We start from the raw sequence: 24,842 nt of genomic DNA on the forward strand, positions 1-24,842 counted from the left end.
GAAAGGCCTGGTGATTTACTTCTGAAAAATCAGACATTGACAACCCTATGGAGCACAGCTGTGCTCTGACACACATGGGGCCGCCATGAGTTGGGGTTGACTCAACGGTAACAATTTTTTTTTTTTAAATGATATAATGGATATAAGTAATGGTCTTTCATGGCTGCTGAAACCATTAAGTAAAACACTGAAGGGAACACGGTAATGATGGATAAGGCTGACTGCTCTGGAACCCACTCATCAATCTTAACATCACAAGAGAGGACCAGACATGATCGCCTCCTGATGGGATACAATAGCACTCAGCACCATCTATGAATATTCTCGCCCCCAAATCAGGCCTCTAGATCCATTGAGGTCCCTGGGTATCACAAACCATTTGCCCTTGGCTGCTAACTGAAAGTTTGCAGGTCGAACCGACCCAGCAGCACTGCGGAAGAAAGGCCTGGAAATTTGCTTTCATAAAGATTACAGCCAAGAAAGCCCTACGGAGCTCAGTTCTACTCTGTAACACATGAGGGCACCATGAGTCAGAATTGACATGATGGCAACAGGTTTAGATCTAACTACCATTTTAAAGGAAATCAAATCAAATCAAATCCAGGGTCGTCAAGTTAGTTCCGACTCATAGCTGCCCTATAGGAGAGAGTGGAACTGCCCCATGGGGTTTCCAAGGTTGTAATCTTTACAGAAGCAGACTGCCACAACGTTCTTCCGTAGAGTGGCTGATGGATTTGAACCACTGACCTTTTGGTTAGCACCCAAGCGCTTTACCACTGTGCCACCAGGGATCCTCAAAGGAAATAAGGGCTCAGAGAATCACATTAAGTGACGCCTCTGGATTTCAGTCAGCAAAATTCAGAATGTGGTAAACTCTATAGATTAAAAGACGCTTAGGAGACTTTTAGAATAAATGCAATTTGTGAATCTTGTTTGAATCCTGATTCCAACAAGCCAACAGCAAAAACAACCAAACATTTATGAGACAATACGAAACATTTACATATCGAGTGTATGTTTAAAGAAATTAGAAGTATTTATGGAGAAAATGATATGATACTCAGAATTATATTCAAAATAACCCAGTGTATGTGGGGCTGGGGAGACAAGAGTGGGTAATAGTGTAAATAAAACGGGCCTGGGCACGTATTGATGGGCTATTAAAACTAGGGAGAGTGCACAGGACTTCATTATCCTGTGATCTCTGCTGAGGAAGCTTTGGTGGTTCAGTGGTAGAATGCTTGCCTTCCACGCAGGAGACCTGAGCTTGCTCCTGGCCAACACACCGCATGCACAGCCGCCACCCTTCTATCAGTTGGGGCTTAAGTGTTGCGAGGATGCTGAACAGGTTACAGTGGAGCTTCCAGACAAAGACGAACTAGGAAGAAAACCTGGCCATCTATTTCCAAACATCAGGCAAAAACCACTGTGGCTCACAAAGGAACGTTGTCTGATCCACAAGCAATCATGGGGATCGTGCAGAACCGGTCAGCATTTTGTTCCATTGTTCGTGGGGTCGCCATGAGTCAGGGGCCGACTTGAAGGCAGCTAACAATTCCTGCTTGTGTGTATGTTGGAGATGTCTGTAATACAAAGGTAACAAAAAGCAATGCAAAATAGGGGTGCACGATTTAATTATTCTCTCATGATGATGATGGATGTGGTGTGTATGTGTGAATGCGTGTGGGTATGTGTATTGTGTGTGTGTGTGTTCTCATGTTTTGTTTGATCCAAGTTCAAGTTGTGGCTCAGGAGCAACTATACTCTGTGTACAATGACTTTTTGACAGACGTGAAGGGTTTCCAACCTAACAGGCCTGGCTGGATCGCCAACGAGTGTCAGGCAGGCAAGCAGACACAGGCCCCTCCTTAGGGGACTGCTGGGGCCAGCCCCACTTGGTTATTCCCACGGTCGAAGACTGAGTAAAATTGTCTAATGAAGACGTCACCCAGGATCCAGAGGGGCCCAGCTGGAGGCTGGATGTCAAGGCCCTGAAAGCCACTGCTGCAGAAGTTCATTCCATCCGCGGAGTCCTGGAGTTGGAAAGAGCCTTGTAAGTGACATACAGATGAAGAAGGAGGTAGGACTGCCTAGAGGCACTCCTTTGTAGTGGTGGCTGACAGCCCTGAATGACCTTGGGTGGCTGTTTTACAATTTTGGCTGGCTGCTTCTTCTTCACGCTTCATGTGCTCCTACCTACTTTACTCAGTAAAGTGTGTGCTTGCACAACTTCGTGCATGTGAGTCTGGGCTTCTACGTGCCACAATTTTGAGAACCGCTCATAGGTTATACACTCCTCCCCCATTTTACAATTGGGAAAGCTGAAGCCTTGCTGTGAGGTTGAATGAGCAAAAAAAATTGGCACTAGAAGAACTTCGTTTAAATCTTGGTTTCACTAGTTCCTATGAAACTCAATTTAATTGTTTTTTAAGGAACAGAAACTGCTCTAAAACTGGCTGTTAGTGCTATTTTCCTGTGGGTGTTCTGGGAAGATTCATTTGAGTGGTCCCTTTTAGGTATAAGGCAAGTAGGCATCCGGTTCTGTGAGAAGACTTTACCGCTCCTCCATTTTTTTTCTTTGACAAAGACTTAGGGTCTATGAGGCAGGGGTGGTTTCTTTCAACAACCACTTGAAATTTAAGGTTGTTGGTTGGTGGGGAGGGGATTCACGCAGGGCCTAAGGAAGCTTCTTAGGAGGGAGGGGATAAAAGTTCAAAGTTATTACAGCATCCTTCCTGGATGGGGTTAACAGGGAGCAAAGACCCTGAGATAGGAGGGTGCCTGTCTGAGAAAAAGCGAAGACACTGCTGTATTTAGGGGAGAAGCAAGTAAAAGAGAGATAGGTATACTATCAGGGAGGTAATAGGGGGTTGAGTGTGGAACCTAGAGACTTAGTAAGACGGAGAACAGAGGGGCCCCCAAAATCTGCAAACAAAGTAACAAGAAATGGGCCAGGGCCCAGAAACAAAGCCATTCCCCAGAACAATGGGGCAGGGTATCTAAAAATAGCCGGGGAACTTCTTTAAAATTGCCTTTCAGAAGCAGCTAGAGAAAACCAGCCCTAGGGACATGCAGAGAATGTCCACCTGTGACTGCTGTGTGACCTTCCACCAGGGGCAGTGAGGGACTACAGCCCACCCAGGGAATAGAATCTGGGGAGCGAGAGACTGCGCAGGTGCAACACCCCATAATAAGTCCTGCTACGAATCCCAGCGGCCTCTGGGACAAGAGCCATCTTGGAAAGCTGCTTCGTGCGCACCTTAGTTAACATATCCCCACCTATGCCTATGAATACATATGAATCTTTTCCACCCAAGAACTTTTAAAAGCTCAGGCCTGTCTTTTGTTTCGTGAGACGGTGGTATGCGTTGCTTTAGGCCCTCCTCGGCTCTGCTTGCAAGCCTCTTCAATCAAGCTTTGCTCGTGTAGAAAACTCTATGTGCTCATTCTTGACCAGTGAGAGGCAAGAACCTTATTCCGGTAACAGGGCCGCTTTGGCTGAGATGTGCTGGCAGGCAAGGACAGTGGTGTCATGTTGGGAGCAGGGCGGCGTGGGGGTGAGAAGGACTCACATGGGGGAAGGTGGTGGTTGTGGGATGGCGGAGTGATGATGGCTGTGTAGACTGATGGACCTGGCTCCATCTGATATCCAGCTTGTCCTCAGGGAGGCTATTTCTGGGTATGGTGTTCTGGTGGCACTTTCAGAGTTTCTGTGTTGGAGGAGCTTAGGGGACTTGCCATGAAGCTCTGCTTTAAAGCTAAACTTTTGTTTTCACTTGGATTGTCTATGTTTGGGGTGGCTTCGGGAAGGGGTTAATGAAAACCAAGGTGTGAGGGGTAGGGCTGACGCCTCTGTTCTGTTTGTTACCATCACCCTGATGCTGTGGGTGACTCCTAAATATGTTGCCAAAGAACTGTGATACCGAAAATCTGGGCCAGCTGTGGTGTGATGTGACCACAGGTTTCCGAAATACTGGGAACTACTTTTTTACCTTGCCCTCCAAACTTGTTAATCTACTGCAACAGAAGTTATTTTCTTGTTTGAGGAGAATGTTAAAAGATGTATAACCTTATTTTATATGCCCAAGCAACTCACACCCTGAACCATTTACTTAACTCCATGTGTCTCAATATTCTCGTCTATGGAATGGGGTAATAATCTCTCTAGCTTGATTGGCGGTTGAGGTGATTAAACTGGATCAGTGGAGAAGTCCTATATGGCAATGTCAGCAAGCCTCATTGAGAGTGGCTTGCCCACAGTTCTCTGCTGCTTGACACAACTGGAAAGAACCAGCCAGTGGTCTTTACGCCACAGGTACTGCATCCCTCCCAGAGGGAAAGCCACACCAGAGCAGGCCCAGGAGGGAGGGGGTTGGGGTCATTGCAGCCTGAGTGCAGGTGATGGTTTGATGAGGGGAAGTGGCAGGCATGTGGGGAAGACCATATGTCTTGTAGAATCAGGAAATATTTCCTACCAGCAGAGTGTAGGCTGTTGGACTGAGGGTGTAGGAGACTCCATTGATGGTGAAGGTGACATCCGGCATGACATTGAGGTTGACACACTCCACAGCATACTAAAACACAGCACAGAGGATCCATTTAGAGGCTTCCCATCTCCCAGGAGAGGGCCTAGCTCTCTTGCTCCCAGCCCCTCTCCACCCAGGCAGGCACTCACTTCTCCATTCTCAGGCTCGGCCCCGATGGCCCTTTGCAGCTGCTTGATGTTGTTCGAGGGGCCTGTGATGAGGGAGGTCCCTGTGTCCACAATGGCCTGGCAGCCCTCAGAGCAGAACATCACGGTGCCTCCTACCTGGATGCTGAGGGAAAAGGGGGCGTCGTCAGCCCCCCAAAAACCTCCCCTCCTCCCCAGCAGCTCTCACTCTCTGCTGAGCCCCCATTGGTACATCGAAGCACCATGAATAATTTCCATTTTGGTCTCCCCTGTCAGATGAGTGTTTCTCAGTTTTTTGACTGAGATCCATAGTAAGAAATACGTTTACTTCTTGACCCAAGACACACACACTTCCCCACACACATCTGAAGCAAACATTTCATGAAATAATGCTTAACCTTAATATATATTGTTTTCCATTGTATATCATTTCATTAAAAAATGCAGATTATGATCCCTTAAAATGACGTCATGACCTGTGAATGGGTAAATCCCTACAGTCTGAAAAACTAGCAGTAGACAGTGAGCACTGAGGCTTTTTTATTTTTGCATCCTAGTGCCTATCTCATGCCTGACACATTGTAGGAACTTGCTTGGGTAAACTGACACTTGAATAACATTTCACTAAATTCCTGCATTGTATAGCACAGTGCTAGGTATATGGCAAGTATCTAGTCTTGCCCAATTGCTCCACCTCCAGGTATTGTATACATGTCTAGGTCAGTCTCAATGCTGCCGCCTCCAGGAAGCCCTGTGGGGTTCTTCAGACAGAAGCTGTCTAAGCCTGTCTGCTGGGCAGTTCGGTAGCCCCTCTTTTGGAGCACTGGGCACCTTCGATCTTACATGGTGGTGATCTGTGTGCATGTCTCATCTTCCATAAAAGCTCCGTGAGGGCAAAATCTGAGTCCGGTTCTCCGTGGCATTCCCTTGTCACTCAGCCCTGGTCTTGTGTGCTTAATTAATATTGGCTGAATGAATGAGCAGCAAGTAGTAGGGGGCTTGCTGGTGTGCACTGTGTGAAGCTGAAGGTGCGCATGTGCAGGAAGGAAGCTGAGAGCGCCTACTGGGTGTCTGCTGCTCTGGTTGCTGCACTTTGCTCAGCCCTTCATACCTCTAACCTCACCCTGAGAGCTCGTCACACCCTCTCCTCGTAACCAACAGTTTCATTCAGGTCAATTCAGTTCGTTCAATCTGAATTCTTCCTTCGTACCGTAGCCACCTCATGGAGGATACTCACTTGTCCAGCGCAATCTGCCAGTAGCCTTGCTTGGTGACTGGAACCCAATTCAGGCTCCCAGAGAAATGGGAATGGTCATAGCCTCCAAAAATGAGCTCACTTCCCATGCCACCTGCTGGGTCGCTACGTGGAAAGAAAGGCAGGTTGTCAAGGAGGGGCCATAGGAAAAGTCCAGGGTTGAGCCTCAGCTAGGACCTTTTGCTTCTTGGTGGGGTCACTCACACCAGGTACCCTAGAGAGGCAGAAATCTCAGCCTGGCCTCTAAGACCAGGGATTCCAACTACAGCACTCACCAATTTGTTAGCGTCTTCTAGTTTCTGGGATGAAAGGCCTGGTGAGGTGGGAGAGGGGGACAACAAATCTCGGCAGAGCTCATGAAAACCAAGGCCAGGACCATTGCAGGTGTGTACACACACTGTGTGGCTTGAGACACGCCCAAAAGATACCTTGTCCTGAAGTATCTTCCCCACTATGGCTGTCGTGATGCCTGGAGTTTCCATATTGCTCACTCATTTTTGTTAAGGCAAAGAAACTAAATTGAATGCAGACATGATTTATCAGAGCTTAAATATTTATTAATTTTTGCTCACACTGATTTCTAAGATTATGTCCCAGTATCTAGCAAGTTCCTGGGGAGATAGGACAGAAGACAGATCAGAAACACACAATTTAGGGTGCTGCAAGACAGAGAAGTAAAGAGGAAAGAAACTAGATCTCTGTGTGGTAAACGAATTGAGTTGATCGATTTTGTGCAAAGCACTGTGCTAGGAATTTTACCTACCTAGTCTTAGAAAAAAAAAAAAAAGTCTTAGTCTTAAAGAAAAAAAAATTTTTTTCTTTTTTATTTAGTCTTATTAAATTTCCACATCTGCTCAATATCCATCGGAGGAAACTGAGGATCAGAGAGATAAGTAAACTAAGTTGTAGGATTTAAATCCAGGTCTGTCTGAGTGCAAAGCCCTAGCTATTTCTCACCACTACTTACTTCTTCCCAGGCTAAACGGGAGCAGGGAGCTATGAAATGGGGAAGTACAGGTGTCTGGACAACCTGCCTTCCCTCCTCCCTCATGCTTACGTTCTACCCAGGAGTGGTTCTAGTCACAGCCACACTAGAGAAGTACAGTTTGACAGAAGGAATGCAAGACAGTCCATATGAACAAGGGAAATGATTTTACACTGGTCTGATGGTGAAGTTTCTGAAAAAGGTAAGGAAGGTCAATAGGATGACACGCCCAGGCTCCAGGCAAGAATGCCCAGAAGCAGGTGAGCCTCATGACCTTTTCCAACTAAAAGGCGCTAAAAATATACATAACAAGACACCTGTCATTTCAACCTTACATGTACCATCCAGTGACATTATGTTCACCACGTTGTACAACCATCAGCATGATCCATTTCCAAATGTTTTCATCACTCTTAGCAGAAACGAAGTGCTTCCTAAGCAGTGACTAACCCCTTCCCACTTCCCACCTTCACCCATCCGCCTTCGTTGTTGTCTTTAGACGCTGTCTAGTGGGTTCCCACTCAACAACCCTATGTACGACAGAATGAAACGTTGCCTGGTCCTGCGCCATCCTCACAGTAGTTGCTATGTTTGAGCCCCTTGTTGTAGCTACTGCGTCAGTCAATCTCACTGAAGGTCTTCTTCTTTTTCACTGACCCTCTTCCAAGCATGGTGTCCTTCTCTAGGGACTGATCGCTCCTGATAACATGTTCAAAGTACCTGAGACGAAGTCTCACCAGCCTCGTTTCTAAGTAGAATTCTGGCTGTACTTCTTCCAGCCAGATGTGTTCATTCTTCCGGCAGTCCATGGTGTATTCAATATTCTTTGCCAACACTGTAATTCAAAGGCATCAGTTCTTCTTTGGTCTTCCTTAGTCATTGTTCAGTTTTGTGCATGCATATGAGGCAATTGAAAATACCATGGCTTGGGTCGGGTGCACCTTAGTCTTCAAGGTGACATCTTTGCTTTTTAACACTTTAAAGAGGTCTTTTGCAGCAGATTTGCCCGATGCAATACATCATTTGATTTCTTGACTGCTACTTCCATAGGTGTTGAATGTGGATCTAAGTAAAATGAAATCCTTGACAACTTCAATCTTTTCTTCATTTCTCATGATGTTGCTTATTGGTTCAGTTGTGAGAATTTTTGTTTTCTTTATGTTGAGGTATAATCCATACTGAAGGCTGCGGTCTTTGATCTTCATCAGTAAGCACTTCAAGTCCTCTTCTCTTTCAGCAAGCAAGGTTGTGTCATCTGCATAACACAGGTTGTTAGTGAGTCTTCCTCCAATCCTCACACCACGTTCTTCTTTATATAGTCCAGCTTTTCAGATTATTTTCTCAGCATACAGATTGAGTAAGTATGGTGAAAGGATACAACCCTGTCACACGCCGTTCTTGATTTTAAACCATGCAGTATGCCCTTGCTCAGTTCCAACAACTGCCTCTTGGTCTATGTACAAGTTCCTCATGAGCACAATTAAGTGTTCTGGAATTCCCATTCTTCCCAATGTTATTCATAATTCGTTATGATCCATACAGTCGAATGCTTTGCATAGTCAATAAAACACAGGTAAACATCTTTCTGGTATTCTCTTCATTCAGCCAAGAGCCATCTGACGTCCGCAACGATCTCCCTCATTCTACATCCTCTTCTGAATCCAGCTTGAACTTCCAGCAGTTCCCTGTTGATGTACTGCTGCAACTACTTTCGAATTGTCTTCAGGAAAGTTTTACATATGTGTGCTATTAATGATATTGTTTGATAATTTCCGCATTCTGTTGGATCACCTTTCTTTGAAATGGGCAAGTATAAGGATCATTTTCAGTCAATTGACCAGGTAGCTGTCTTCCAAATTTCTTGGCGTAGACGAGTGAGCGCTTCCAGCATTGCATCCATTTGTAGAAACATCTCAGTTGGTATTCCCTCAGTTCCTGGAGACTTGTTTTTCGCCAACACGGTCAGTGCTGCTTGGACTTCTTCCTTCAATACCATTGGTTCTTGATCATATGCTACCTCCTGAAATCACTGAAGGCTGACCAGTTCTTTTTGATACAGTGACTCTGTGTATTCCTTCCTTCTTCTTTTGATGCTTCCTGTGTCATTCAATATTTTCCCTTGAGGCTTGAATTTTTTTCTTCAGTTCTTTCAGCTTGAGAAATACCGTGTTCTTCCCTTTTGAACCAATTCCAAGTCTTCGCATATTTCATTATAATACTTTACCTTGTCTTTTTGAGTTATTCTTTGAAATCTTCTGTTCAGCTCTTTTACTTCATCATTTCTTCTTTTTGCTTTAGCTACTTAACTTTCAAGAGCAAGTTTCAGAGTCTCTTCTGACATCCATTTTGTTTTTTTTTTTTCCTGTCTTTTTAATGACCTTTTGCTTTCTTCATGTATGATGTCTTTGATGTCATCCCACAACTTGCCTAGTCTTCAGGCATTAGAGTTTGATGTGTCAAATCTATTCTTGAGATGGTCTCTAAATTCAGGTGGGATATACTCAAGGTTATACTTTGGCTCTTGTGGACTTGTTTTTAATTTTTTTCAGCTTCAACTTGAACTTGCATATGAGCAATTGATGGTCTGCTCTGCAGTTGGTCCCTGGCCTTGTTCTGACTGATGATTCTGAGCTTCTCCATTCACTCTTTGCAGAAATGTAGTTGATTTGATTCCTTTTTATTCCATATGGTGAAGCCCACATGTATAGTCACTGTTTATGTTATTGAAAAAAGGTATTTCCAGTGAATAAGTTGTTGATCTTGTGAAATTCTATTATGCAATTTCTGGAGTTGTTTCTATCACCAAGGCCATATTTTCCAACTACTGATCCTTCCCCTTTTTGGGTTGTTTCTACCTTTTGGCTATTGTGAATAGTGCTCTAATGAATATCTTTGTACAAGTATCTATTTGAGTCCCTGCTTTCAAGTCTTTTGGGTATATACCTAAGAGTGGAATTGCTGAGTCATATGGTAATTCTATGTTTAACTTTTTGAGGAACCATCAAGCTGTTTGCCACAGCATCTGCACCATTTTACTTTCCCATAAAAAATGGATGAGGATTCCAGTTTCTCCACCTCCTTGCTAACACTTTTTTTTTTAATTTATTTTAGATGAAAGTTTATAGAACAAACTAGTTTCTCATTGAACAGTTAGTACACATATTCTTTTATGACATTGGTTAACAACCCCACGACATATCAACACTCCCTTCTCTACCTTGTGCTCCCTATTACCAGCTTTCCTGTCCCCTCCTGCCTTGTACTTCTTGCCCCTGGGCTGTTGTGCCTATTTGGTTTCATTTTGTTTTATGGGCCTGTCTAATCTTTGGCTGAAGGGTGAAAGTCAGGAGTGACTTCATTACTGAGCTAAGAGGGTGTCCAGGGGCCATACTCTTGGGGTTTCTCCAGTCTCTGTCAGGTCAGTAAGTCTGGTCTTTTTTGTGAGTTAGAATTTTGTTCTACATTGTTTTCTAGCTCTGTCTGGGACCCTCTATTATGATCCCTGTCAGAGCAGTCAATGGTGGTAGCTGGGCACCATCTAGTTGTACTGGACTCAGTCTCGTGGAGGCCGTGGTAGATGTGGTTATTAGTCCTTTGGACTAATCTTTTCCTTGTAGCTTTAGTTTTCTTCATTCTCCCTTGCTGCCGAAGGGATGAGACCATTGGAGTATCCTAGATGGCCGCTCACAGGCTTTTAAGAACGCAGGCGCTACTCACTAAAGTAGAATATAGAGCATTTTCTTATAAACTATGTTATGCCAGTTGAGCTAGATGTTCCCCCAAAACCATGGTCCCTATAGCCCTCAGCCTAGCAATTTGGTCCCTCAGGGAGTTTGAATGTGTCTGTGGAGCTTCCCTGACCTTGCCTTGTGCAAGCTGTGCTGGCTTCCCCAGTATTGTGCACCGTCTTACCCTTCACCAAAGTTACCACTTATCTATTGTCTATTTAGTGTTTTTCCATCGCTACCCCGCCCCTCCCTCATAACCATCAAAGATCGTTTCTTTTTGTGTATAAACTTTTCATGACTTTTTGCTGTAGTGGTCTCATACAATATTTGTCCTTTTGTGATTGACTTATTTTAGGCAGTATAATGCCCTCCAGATTCATTCATGTTATGAGATGCTTCACAGGTTCGTCATTGTTCTTTATCATTCCGTAATACTCCATTGCGTTTATGTACTATAGTTTTTTTATCCACACTTGTCGTTTTCAGTTTTCTGATAATAGCCATCCTCGTAGGGGTGAGGAGTCCCTGTGTGCAAACAGTTAATCCATTTGCCTGATAACCAAAATGTTGGAGATTGGAGCCCATCCAGAGGCACCTCGGAAGAAAGGCCTGGTGATCTACTTCCAAAAAATCAGCTATTGATAGAAAAAGTCAAGGATAGATATACACACAGAGAGCAACATTCTTTGGTGGTTACCAGGGATGAGAGGGAGCAGGAGAAGGGAATCACTTTCTAGATAGTAGACATTTGTTACCATTGGTGAAGGAAAAATATCAGCCATTGAAAACTCTATGAAGCACAGTTCTACTCTGACACACATGGAGTCACCACGGGTCAGAATTGACTTGATGGCGACAGTTTTAGTTGGGGTGAAATGGAATCTCATTGTGGTTTTGATTTGCATCTCTCCAATGACTAAAGATGTTGAGCATCTTTTCACGTGTTTGCTGGATATTTGTATGTCTTCTTTATATATATATATATATATTTTATTGTGCTTCAGGTGAAAGTTCACAGCACAAATTAGTTTCTTATTCAAAAATTTATACACAGTTTTTTTTTGTGATATTGATTGCAATCCCTGCAAAGTATCAGCACTCTCCCTCTTTCCTTATACACCCCAGGACCCCTGTGTCCATTCATCCAGTTTTCCTGTCTCTTCCTGCCTTTTCTCGTTTGCTTTTGGACAGATGTTGCCCATTTGGTCTAGTATGCTTGATTGAACCAAGAAGCACGCTCCTCACATATGTTATTTTTTGTTTTATATAGGTCTGTCTAGTCTTTGGCTAACAGGTGGACTTTGGGAATGACTTTAGTTCCGAGATAAAAGGGTGTCCAGGGGCCATAGTTTCAGGGGTTCCTCCAGTCTCGGTCAGACCAATAAGTCTGGTCTTTTTTTGTGAATTTGAATTTTGTTCTACATTCCCCCCCCCGCTTTGTCTTGTATGCCTGTGGTGTAATGAATTGCTAAATGTGGCTCTTCTAGCCATGGGTTTTGTGACTCACACACAATAACTTGAGTGGGATTATGCAAATAATGTATATGGAACCTGTTGTGGCTGGGGTTATTTGTCAACTTTGCTAGGCCATGATTCCCAATATTGTATGGTTATCCTCCATTTTATGTGTTGTGGATCCTGACCTCTGCATGTTGATGAGCCCGGATTGATGTGGGGTGAGTCGTGGGATATAGCCTTGCAGGAGGGCATGGCTCAAGTCCCACCCTTACTCAATTTATGCCCTTCCCTAGGGTGTGGCCTGCGTTTAAGGTGTATGTGTGGATGACCTGGCAGGGCACTCTCTCTCTGCATCTGAATCCTGTGTCCTCTGATCAATTGACCTCCGGTTCTTGGGACTCAAGCCAGAGGCTTGTTATCTGACCTGCTGATTCTGGGATTCACTGGCCACCACAGCCCCTTGAGCCTGCGGCCTATCGTGTGACATGATTCTCCAGGTTCTACAGCCTTGTGAGCCAGCAGCCTGTGGTCTGAACTGCTGGTTTGGGTTCGTTAGGTCTTGCAGCCACGTGGGTTGAGAGAAGCCTACGCCTGACCCATGAATTTGGGACTTGCCAGCCTCCACAACCATGTGAGCCATTTCCTTTATATAGTTCTGTGAGATGTTGCAGTGAATTAGGGAACCCAAAGATAGGAGGGAGAGTCTTGAGGGGAGAGGGAGTAGTTGATATTAGAGATGTTGGAATGGTAGAGCAGCTTGGAAAACTTGGCCATTTGGACATCTTTGACCTCTGCTGTGCTGATCCTTATAAAAGAAATTAGTCATTTAATGTCTTCTTTGGTGAAATGTCAGTTTAAGGCCTTTACCCATTTTTGGATTGGGTTGTTGGGTTGTGTTGAGTTGCAGGAGTTCTTTATATATTCTGACTATTAAACCCTTTTTAGATATAAGGCTCCTAAATATGTTCTCTCCTTCCATGGGTTGTCTCTTCACTTTGTTGTCATAAAACATACATATAATTATTTTATTGTTATCTTACCTTTAATTTTTTTCTGCTTCTCTCCCTTGGAATTAAGCTTCTTGAAGGCAGTGACTATATCCCTCTTATTTTCTTATATTCCCAGTGCCTAGCTAGGATGGTGTTTGGCACAACATAGGAGCTTAATAAGTATTTGTTGATTGAAGAAATGAATGGCCAATCCCAGAAATCCTTAAATTAGCTCAGCGTTGTACAGTTTACAAAGTGCTTTTCACACCAACTCTAATAGGTAAACCCCCCATTTCCTCAACATTCAGGGAGGTTGTCAAACAATGAAAGGCCAAGTGAGAGCTCCATCCCAGGTCCTATGGCTGCTAAGATCAGTGCTCTTTCAGCTGCACCATGTTGCCTCCCTGAAGCAATAACCGACTGTGATCTAGTGGGCTTGACAGGCCTTACCTGCTCATGTAGACAGAAAACATCGGTAGATCCACCAAGTTCTGGGCCATCATGTTGTCAAACACTGGGGTCACTCCTCCAACAGCCAAGGAGGGATATCCCAGGCCAAGAATTCCATCAAATGCTGAGTCCACGAAGGTCTGGCCTGGCTCCTTGACACTCTCTCCAAACTGCTGGTTGATCACCGTCAGTCCTTCCACCTGACGGGAGAAAGCCATGGAGAATTACAGAGCGAAATCTCTGGGAAAGAGTCTAGGGCTCCTGGATTCTTCTGCCCTAAAGCTTATTCTTGCCCCTTTCCATTTTTCCTGGATTAAATGAGCACAAAGATTTTGGCCATATTCCCACCCACTGTACTATTTTTAGAAAATGTAAACTTATTAATTGAAGTATAATAGACACACAGAAAGCCTAAGTGTGCAGTTCAATGGATGTTCACAAACCATACACACGTATGTAACCAGCTCACAAGTCAAGAAATAGCACATTACAAAACCCAAAAGGCTTTCCGGCACCCTTCCAGTCATTGCACCCCTTCTCAAGAGTACCCAGTCCCCTGACTTCTAAGGGCATATATTAGTTTTGCCTATTTTTGAATTTTGTATAAATGGAATAATACAGAATGAAGCCTTCTGTATCTGGTTTCTTTCATTCACCATTATTCTTACTGCTTGCTCTGCTATTGCAATTTATTTATTATTATTGGTATTCCACGGTCTGATCTACCACCATTTAATTATCTATTCTATCATTGTTGGATATTTGGGCTGTTTCCTGATTTAACTACTGCTAAGTGTTGCTTGTACATTTTTTTTTTGGTGAACATAGTGTGCATATTCCTGTTAGATGTATACCCAGGACCGAAATTGCTAGATCATAGTGTTTAGCTTGAGTAAATACGCATGCAAGTGTTTAGCTTGAGTAAATACTGCCAAACAGTTTTCCCAGCTTATTGTACCAATTGACGCTTCCAATCCCAATGTTTTGAGAGTTCTAGTTGTTCCACATCCTTACTAACAGTTGGTATTACCTATCTTTTCCATTTTATTCATTCTGGTGAATATGTAGTGGGTTATACTGTGGTTTTAATTTGTATATCCTGATAACTAATGAAAATGGACATTTGGATATTCTCTTATTGATTTGTAAAAGTTCTTTATATACTCCGGAATCAAGTTGGATATACCAAAAAAACCAAATTCGTTGCCATCGAGTTAGTTCCAACTCATAGCGACCCTATAGGACAGAGTAGAACTATCCCATAGGGTTTCCAAGGAGCAGCTAGAGGGTATGAACTGCTGACATTTTGGTTAGCAGCTGTAGCTCTTAACCACTGCTCCACCTATAAAAAAAAAAAACAAAAAACCACACCCAGTGCCATCGAGTCCATTCCGACTCATAGTGACCCCATAGGGCAGAGTAGAACTGCCCCATAGAGTTTCCAAGGAGCACCTGGCGGATTTGAACTGCCGACCCTTTGGTTAGCAGCCGTGGCACTTAATCACTATGCCACCAGGGTTTCCGCTCTACCTATATGCATTACAAATACCTTCTTCCAGGCTCTGACTGGTATTTTACTCTCTTAATGAAGATCTGAATTGTAACATAGTCAACTAGCAATTTTTTTGCCTTATGATTAGTAGTTTTTGTGATTGTTTTAAAAACTTTTGCCCATGTGTGTTGGGGTGGAAATGTGCTCCAAAGATTTTCAGAGACTGATTTTTTTTTGGTAGATCACCAGGCCTTTCTTCTGTGGCACTCTGGGTAGATTTAACCACCAAACTTTTGGTTAGTAGGTGAGCATTTAACCATTTGTGCCATCCAGGGACTTCTGAGGAACAAAAATGACAGCTAAAAGGTGAAGGGAAATGCAAATCCCTGAAATTTTCCATCCACATAAATTACTAATTTCTAGTATATGCATTTCAGGCTATAATTGCCCCTTTAAAGACTGCATTAGCTGCACCCCACAAATTTTGGAATGTCATCCCTTCATTATCTCTGTAAGTCAGGATTTGATAAGAGAAGCAGAACCCTTAAGAGCTAAATATAAAAAAGAATATATTATAGGTATTTGATTATATGCCTTTGTAGGTACTAAACAGTATACTTGAGATTATTGTTTCTGTTCTGGTGCTGTAACCTGAAGTCTACAGTTTTGGCAGTCAGAAAGTGAAGACAGATGTTAAGTAGGACAGAGACTGGTAAATATGAGCCTGTAAGGTTGAGGGTAGACTGGAAGCCACATTTGTTTTCTTAGCGTTCCTAAGCCTTCAGCCTCAATGATGGGGGTGTCTTGCAGCAGAAGGTGGTACTGCTTGTCCCAGAGCTAAACAGATACCTTGCCCAGAAGTCAGGAAGACTACAGGAAGAATCAGCTGGAGCTGGCGAAGCTGGGGCCTTGCTGCCCACACCAACCAGGTGAGCCAGCAGATGAGCCACAAGCTAAAGGCTACCATTCCCCTTTCCAGGCCTTTTCTGTCCCTCTCCTGCTTCCCAGAGGTAATTATAATGATCAGCTTGGGATGTACCCTTCTAAAACGTTATTTGTACATATTACCTATGTTTCAGTAGAAAATAATATATTGTTTTATCCTTATGTGATTTTTTTACTCAGTGTTGTTCTGTTCCTGGCATTCTTTTCACTGATAATATATCCTACCCCCACTCACTTTGATGGGATGTTGGGGAAGGCTGGACCTGCTGGTCTCCAGAACACCCCAGAACTGGAGCAATGCTCTTCAGGAGTGGGTCAGTCTCTTTCTTCAAAGGCCTAGGCCTGTGCTGCTGGCTGCAGACCTGGCTTAAGTGCCTCAGCAGGACCAGGACTCTCCTGGTTTTGTCCCCGTGTTTATTTAACTCTTGTAGTTCTGGGATCTGTAGAACCTTTGGTCAGAGGGAGTTTACGGAGCAGCTCACGACTCAGCACAAAGTTCAGTGCTGATCGGGGCCTTGGCTCCCACCTTGCACCATGTAAGTGCCCACCTTGACTCCTGGCTTGAACTTCTTCATCCTTCAAGATGGAGGCCTGGTCTTATCCCCTCAATGCTCCTGGAACTGGAGATCCAGCTGTGAGCCCTGCCACCTGGCTTTCTGTCCTATGCCCTATTTCCCTGAGGGATCCCTCTGAGCTACCTTTCTAGGGTCCCAGGTACTGAGCAGATTGACAGACTGCTGTAGTCTTAGGCTGGAAATGCTGCTCCCCCGGCCCGACCAGGCCTCCAGTTCCCTAAAAGCAAGCCCCGCCCCTAAACGTTACTTTTTCCATTTCTTCCTCTTCTTGTGGCACACCTGAAAAGGCTGCCCTCAGTGCTCTGAGCAGTGGTCTGACTCCCCAGTTTCCGACCAAGTGAGAGAAGATGAAGGAATTGCACTCACAGAGACTTGGTCGGTTCCGATGATTCCAGACAAGCTCCCAGTCCCATAAGAAATGGAGAAAGGACTCCCAAGGCTGCTGTATGTGCTGGACTGGGAAGGGTAGAACCTGGGGTGGGTTTCTGGAAAACAAGGGTGCTGCTTTTACCTAGGCCATCAAGTCACTGCCTTCACCCCTGCCCCAATGCCACTCAGCCCCACAGATGCAGAGTCTCTTTCTTCAACTCCCAATATTGAGTGGGGGACTCTAGAAAGGCCTGGCATGGCCCTCCCTAGTGGACTAGTACATTATGTTACGGATTGAATTGTGTCCCCCCAAAAGTAAGTGCTAGAATCCTATCCTCTATACCTGTGGATGCGATCCCATTTGGGAATAGGGTTTCCTTTGTTGTGTTAATGAGGCCATTCTAGCTTAGGGAGCATCCTAAACCTAATCATGTCTGAGTTATAAAAAGAGAAGATTAGACACAGAAGGGAGCACACACCAGGGAAGACAGATGCCACGTGAAGATCACCAGGGAGCGCCAGGGCTACAGAAGTTGAAAGAGACAAGGATCTTCCCCCAGAGCCAACAGAGAGAGAATCTTCTCTATATTCAGACTCCTAGCTTCCTGACTTGTGAGAAAATAAACTTCAGTTGTTTAAAGCCACTTGCTTGTGTTGTTTCTGGTACAGCAGCACTAAGAAACTAAGACAGCCTCTAGTCACAGGTGGGGATCAAACAGCTGTGCCTGGGCAGGCACAATTGCCCACATGACCTCCTCAGGCACGCTGAGATAAGCACCCTTTATCAGGGGCCAGCAGTATTGTCTGCCAGCCAATGTGGGTCAGCCTTCAAAAGGAACTCAGGAAAAAACAATGGCCATTCCAGGAAATTGCTCCCAACTGCTGTCCCATGGACTCCTAGCTTTGGGGTTTCCTGAGACATCTGCCTCTGGAACCTGTCCCGCACACACCAAGAACTCTTTCCTTAGCCCTTCCTTTTCCAGTCCTCACCAAGACCCCTGAGTTACTCTGGCCAAAGGGACCCACCTACCCCCTTGTGAGGCTTTGTACTTCTGCCCCACCAGCCCCACCTCTGGTGTACTGGGAGGTAGGCCACAAGCCTCCTTGAGGCAGGTCAACAGTCTGCACTAGAATCTAACCCCCCTGCTTACCCAGAAATAGCCAATTGAATGGAACTTTCCCCTTTATTCTTTTGGATGTTTCAAAGGGAGTGAGTCATCATGTATTCATAGACTTCTATTTTCAGCGGCTGAGTTTCCCCCTATTAATTCTGATCAGTATGAAAGTTGCTGGCTGGGAGAACACCCATATTTTAGCTCATCGCTGATCCTGAAATGTTTCTGCTTTAGGCAGTTTCGGGGCAGACTCAGGATGGAGAGGGGAAACTGATGTGGCAGGGATGACCAGTTCCTGGAACCCAAGCCCCTGTCCTCCCAGAACTGGCCCCATTCACTCCCTGAAGGGGCTCCTGGTTTCCCTTACGGCAGGCCTGGCTGGTGCAGTATACAGAGGGAACCCAGAGATTGGAGGAGCCTGTGTCAAAGATGACGGTGAAGTTCTGTGATGGGGAGCCGATGGAGATAGCGCCAAAGTATTCTGTCTGCAGGAAAGTGAGAGAAGGGAGAAGGGTGTGAGTGGTGGGTGGGGCAATGGAGGAACACCTGGGGGCTAGAGCCTGGGATGTCACAGACTAGATCTTGCAGAGCCTGGGAAGTGGGGAAGCTGGGAAATAAAAGGCAAAAGGAGCAAAGGAAGGGCCACATAGGAAGAAGTCAAATCCTGGTCCCCGCAACTTCTGCTCTTACTTACATTATCCTGATCCTCATAATAGCATTGTAAATAAGGTGGAGGAGGCAGTGACACCTCCATTTTACAGATCAAGGAACTGGGACTGGGAGAGGTTAAGTATTTTTTCTAAATACAAGCAGCTAGTAATTTCCCAGTTGAAAGTTAAAGCAGGGTCCTTCAGTTTGAGATGTTTGCCCTTTTTATTCCTTTTCTCCTGCGGAGAACTCTACTCATTTGGGGCAAGTCCTGCTCAGCCAAGTCATGATAGAGTGCATAGGACCCAGGGGATGTCTGCTATCCTGACATTGCCCATGCCGTGAGGCTGAGCCTTCCTTCCCTCCCCCTGCTACTCCCCAGCCCCTGCCCCTGGGTCCTCACGTCAAAGTAGTTGATGAGGGGCTCGTTGGCACTCTGGTCCCTTGTGCAGGTCTCAGTGAACTGGATCATGTCCAAATTCTGGGATTTCCAGAACTCAGAGAGTTGGCCTCGTTCCCTTAGCTTCTTCCTGAGGGACTTGTGTCGCCTGAGGGGCACCCTGAGGACAAAGGCCATGTGAAGAGGGGAGGCACTTCTGCCTCCTTTGTCACCCCTCCTCTTTTCCAGCCCCGCTTTCCTATAGGTTAAAAACTAGAAAATTATACAGGAGATCTGGAAGGCAGCATGCCAAGCTCATAGACTCTCAGAATCTTAGAGCTGGAATGGGCTTCCCTCCTGGAGACAGGCTCTTTAAGATATTCTAGGACACTGGGGCAAATGGTTTGTGCTCAACTGCTAACCTAAAGGTTGCTCGTTTGAACTCACCCAGCAGTATCTAGTGAACTGCTTCTGTTAAGATTGTTGTTGTTGGTGGTGGTTGTTGATTTAATTCTGACTCACAGCGACCCCATGTGTGCAGAGTAGAACTGCTCTGCTCCACAGGATTTTCAAGGTTGTGACCTTTCAGAAGTAGATCACCAGACCTGTCTCCCGAGGCACCACCAACCTTTTACTATTAGTAGAGTGCTTAACTGCTTATGCTATCCAGGGACCACCTTTTGTTAAAATTACAGCCAAGAAAACCCTCTGGAGCAGAGTAGTTCTACTCTGTAACACATGGGGTGCCATGAGTTGGAATTGACTCACCAGCAACCACCACCACCACCAACAACAAAGACAATGGGGGATGTGGGGTGCTGTGTAGTTTTACGTGAACCCCCGTGAAGGCTGGCCAACTAGCTTTGATTTAAAGGGACAGAAAAACTCTTGAGGACAGGACTGGTAAGTCCCTTTGAGAAGTACTTGGGTGTTTTGAGCCACAAACCACAACTGTGGGTTCCTGCTCTTTATCAAAATGAGAGGCTCTGGGGTGCTTGAACAGGCACCTCCATTAGAGATGTGGGCAAAGGGGTGAATTTTCATGGACTAATGATTAAGGCCATAGATAAGCCTTGCTGAACTTTTTCTATGGATTCATGCAAGCCCTCAATTCCTTCTAATTTCCCAACCAGCTTTCTCCTTCCAGGGTAGCCCTGAACTTGGGAAGGCATGTGGGAGCTGCCCCAGTTGAACAGGGTACTGAAGAAGACCTCACCTATGAAGTGATCCTTGGGCCTGTCCCAGATCCAGGAGCACCAGCAGCAAAAGAACAAGAGTTTTCATTGTGGGCCCACCTGCGGCTTCTCCCTCACTCCGTCGTGTCCTTGCTTGCTTCCTCCTTTCTTCTCTCTCACAGGGCAGTGGGAATAGAATTTCCTTTCCTCTCTGACCTACCCTGCCCAGCACAGCCTGAGGGCCCAATGATAAGGCCCCTGGAGTCAATAGCCATGCCCATAGCAAACACAGCACGCATAGCGGGGTGTTCCCCCTGCATCCCTCCGTTCCTTCTCTCCCGCAAGGAGAGTATAAATCTCGGGTTTGAAGTTGAGGTTCTCTGTCCCCCCTGAGAGTAAGATGGTTGTTCAAGGCTCGCTTCTCCCAGGGCTTTGGAATCCTCTCCTGACCCCAAGAAACTTTGTATTTTTAATTAATTGAGAGCATCATGTCCCTAGGCACTGGGGAACCACCCTACCAGGTTGTTACCACCAGTGGCCTGGCTGGAGACTCAGGAGGGGTGGAAGCTGGATTGTCATATGTGTGGCAGGATTCTAACTCAAAATAATAACCGGCTTGCTTTTTCCATTTTTCCTATTCTCTCCGGTACCCCAAGAGCAGTTTATCCCTCCCCTCACTCCACGAAACCCCTGAAATGGAAAGATCTGGCTGTGGATTCGTGGAACAGTTTTTCGGATTCCAAGGACTTGACGGAGCTGGGGCTGGAAGGAGGGAGAAGAATATGGTGGGGACTGGGTCTGGTTCAGTTGCCAAAGGACAGCAGAGTCCTCACGTACGAGGTGGAACTCAGGACAGGGTCAGGAGTGGGCAGAGCTCAGTGCTTAGATATCCAGAATGTGGAGCCCCTCCGCATTGTCAAAGAGTAAAAAAGCATACTCGGTTAAAATAAAAGCAAAGAGATTTATTGGCGGTTAGAAACAGTTCAAACCAGGGACACATGGGATCTCACAAAGTGAAACCAAACACTCCAAGGAACTGAAGGTGAATAGGCATATTTATATAATTCAATCAGGGACTTACAATACTATTTTTCTGATGGGTTTTCAAGCATTTAGGGAAGTGGGAGGTGGGATAATTCAAAGCAGGGATCTTAAGGTGATTGGCTTAAGGGAGATATGTGGGCTTCTTAGATTGGTTATTACTGAAAATTGCGAAGGTACGTGACTATAGGAGGGTTTACGGGGTGATCACAAGACAATCACAGGACATTTTCTCTGAGGACATTCTGTTAAAATAGGTTTTTCAAGCAAACCATTTCCTGGGAGCGATTTCTGATAAACTATTTGCACCAAGACCCTATAGGAAAGTTTTGTGACATCCCTTCCTAGCTCAATCACAGAGAAAAACATTTCCTTAGATGCATGTTCAAAGATTAATTGTTGTTCAAAGATTAATTGTTGCTGGGAAAGCAAGCACAATCTTAAGATGGGGCTGGGGCTCAGATTCAGGCCAGTCACTTTGACAGAGCCAAGCACCTCAATTTTGGAGCTCTCACGCACCATCAACCCATCCTCTGTGGACTTCCATCTCCTGAACAAAGAGTGGGGCTTGAATACCCTGAACAGATTGGCGAGGGTCAAGGGAAGGAAAATCTAGCCCCTGACCCTACCTAAAGTGGATAGAATGATGTGTGCCAGGGTGACAGAGGCCACCACTAGCCACAGGTTCCAATGCTCCCAGTGGGCACCAGTTCCACAGTAAGAATTAGGGCACTTGGGTTTAGGTTCAGTTCTGCCCTGACCGGCCAGCCTCTTAATTGCTGTGGGCTCTGCTTTTCATCTCTGAAGTGCAAGAAGCAGGAAAACTTGGAATTTAGCTCCAAAAATGTTAAAAAAAAAAAAAGACTTTAAAAGGGGAGCATCCCAGACCCTTGACCCCTGACCTCAGGGTAACAAGGCCTCGTTAGCATTCAGCCACTATCCAGGTGCCTTTAACCTTTCATTGAGGAAAGAGGTCTACCCCCAGAGGGATGGTGTGTGCTGGAAGCGGCTAGAAGGCAAGATAATTAGCGTTGGCATCAGCTCTGCCATAGTCTGCTCATAATTGCCTAACTGCTAGGAACTTTAGTTTTTTCATCTGTCAAATACCCTGCCTACATCGCTACATCATTAGATTTCAGGAGGATTTAAGCACGGGTGGGGGGTAATGGTGGTTCAGGGGTGGTTCAGTGGTACCCGTCTGTCAGTGAAGGCTTGCGTGTTATTTATAATGCTTCCAGACTAAGACAGGCTAGGAAGAAGGTTCTGGCAACCTACTTCCAAAAATCAGGCAATGCAAATCCATGGACTGGGGTCCCCAGTGGCAACTAACAATGCGACAACAAGGTATGTGGAAATACTTGAGAAACTATAGTGTCGTATGCATCTAAGATTACCACTATAAAAACCTTGAGGTTGCATGCTTCTTGGAGACTACCTATTGCTGTTGAGTACATTCTGACTCCTAGCAACACTATAGACCCTATAGGACAGAGAAGAAATGCCCCATAAAGTTTCTGAGAAGCAGCTGGTGGATTTGAACTGCTGACCTTTAGGTTAGCAGCTGTAACTCTTAACCACTGCACCACTACCAATTTACATAGGCCGATGAGAAAACCGAGGCACAGAGTGGCGAAGTGACTAGCCCAAGAACACATGGCTAATTTAGTGGCAGAGCTAATTTCCAACCCAGAGAGCTTTCTGCAGCAGAATCACTAAAATGTTGAAATTAGCGTACACATAACCCCTCCCTCCTCTCCCATTCTCTGGGCCTCCCCCATACTCCCATTACCTCTATTCACTAAGAGTAGAAGGTTTCGCCTGGTTTCGTTCTGTACATCCATGGGCCACCTGTCCATGGACGGAGCAGAGAAAGCTCGAACTGTCTTCATGGAGCCCCAGGCCTGGCTCGCATTTGGAAAGTTTAACAAGGGTTGGAGGCAGGAGTGTTGGGATGTTTATCAGAGCTAATGGGTTCTGTCTTCCCCAGAGACACCAGGAACTGCACCTGCCCTGGCTGCAGATCAGAGGCTGCTCCCAGACAGAAGCCACAGATTGCTGTGGGCAATGTGAATACTTACCTTAGGGAATACCAGCCTTTAGGCATGAATGTGACTGGGTGTGTGTGTGTGAGAGAGAGAGAGAGAAAAGGGAGAGGGAGGAGCATTTGGGGTGAAACTGCACCATGTGAGCTAAAACAGGGTAGAGTATAGGCATGGCCCAGCCCTCAGGATGGGAGGCAGTCTTTGCAGAGACCTTCAGGCCTGGGGAGTGGAGGCTGGAGGCTGGCAGGACTCAGAGGTTTTGTCGGTTTCTAAAACACTTGAGGGCTTTTGGTGGTGACATTATCCAATCCACTTCCCTTTTCTGGACCTTCGGCTTGTTGCGCCCTCTAGTCATTACAGCACAACTGCCCGCCCCATAGGGTTTTCTTGGCTGTAATCTTTACAGAAGCAGGTCACAGGTTGTTCTGCTGCTGAGTCACTGGGTGGGTTCGGACTGCCAACCTTTTGGTTAGCAGCTGAGCACTTAACCGTTGCACCACCAGGGCTCCTAGGAGGTAAAGTAATAATAAAAGAAGAGTTGCTTGGTGATCTGTGGAAATCAGCTTCATGAGGGCTTGTTAGCAGACTGTGTCATTGGAGATTTGAGCCGGTGCTTCTTCGTCACGCTCAGATGGCCCCTGATCCCAAGGGAGTCAGCAACACAGGGTGCTCTTGGCCCTGGCTCGGGCAACACTCCCTCAGCATGGCATGATCAGCATAAAAACACCCTAACCTCTCCCTGCCTGAAAAGGATGAATAAAGGAAAACCTGCTATGCTATGCACGCTTCAGTAGAAAGAGGGCTGGGCTGGGCTGCCTGGGTCTAGTCCTGGCTCTGCCACTAATTGGCTGCATGACCTTAGTTTCCTTTCGGTAAAAGGAAGAAGCTGGATTGGGTGATAATAACAAGGAATATTTTGGGGGGCATAGGCCACGTGCCAGGCTCTGAGAAAAGGGCTTTATAAGCATTGCCCAGTGCCGTCGAGTTGATTCCGACTCATAGCGACCCTATAGGACAGAGTAGAACTGCCCTATAAGCATTAGCTCATTTAATTCTCACACCAATCCTATTAAAAACAAAACCAAAGCTGTTGCCATTGAGTTGATTCCGATTCAGAGCAGAACTCCCCCGTAGGGTTTCCAAGGAGCAGCTGGTGAATTTACAGTGGACCCTTTGGTTAACCGCTGAGCTCTTAACCACTGCACCACCAGAGCTCCACCTATCCTATTAAAAAAATCCTATTAGGTAGGTATTATTTTTAAACCCGTTTTACAGAGGAGGAAACTGAGGCACAGAAGGTTTAACTAACTTGCACAAAGCGCCATAACCAAGATTCGAACCAAGATCCAAGGTTTATTTGACTTTAAAGTCAATGTTTTTAACCATCACGTTGTATTGGATGATCTCTAGGGCCTAACATTGGAGAACTTCTTCCTGGAAGAGAGAGAGACAACAATATCCTGAATGGTGGTTTTCTTAGTCATCTAGTGCAGCTGTAAGAGAAATACCGCAAGTGAGTAGCTT

General features: G+C 45.5%; 1 protein-coding gene across 1 annotated transcript; it reads right to left on the reverse strand.

Annotated features, from left to right (window-relative positions):
* Positions 1–1,868: 1,868 nt before the first annotated feature.
* On the reverse strand, positions 1,869–20,344 carry CTSE (cathepsin E). The gene is made up of 9 exons (XM_049858022.1): positions 20,277–20,344; positions 19,085–19,241; positions 18,401–18,518; positions 16,916–17,034; positions 13,538–13,737; positions 5,910–6,032; positions 4,676–4,817; positions 4,476–4,574; positions 1,869–2,033 (listed from the first exon to the last, which is right to left on the reverse strand). Exons 1-9 carry the CDS (start codon positions 20,342–20,344, stop codon positions 1,869–1,871), a joined length of 1,191 nt encoding a protein of 396 aa, XP_049713979.1.
* Positions 20,345–24,842: the final 4,498 nt, after the last annotated feature.

Source organism: Elephas maximus, chromosome 18 (genome assembly GCF_024166365.1).
Source record: "Elephas maximus indicus isolate mEleMax1 chromosome 18, mEleMax1 primary haplotype, whole genome shotgun sequence".
Classification (NCBI taxonomy): Eukaryota; Metazoa; Chordata; class Mammalia; order Proboscidea; family Elephantidae; genus Elephas; species Elephas maximus.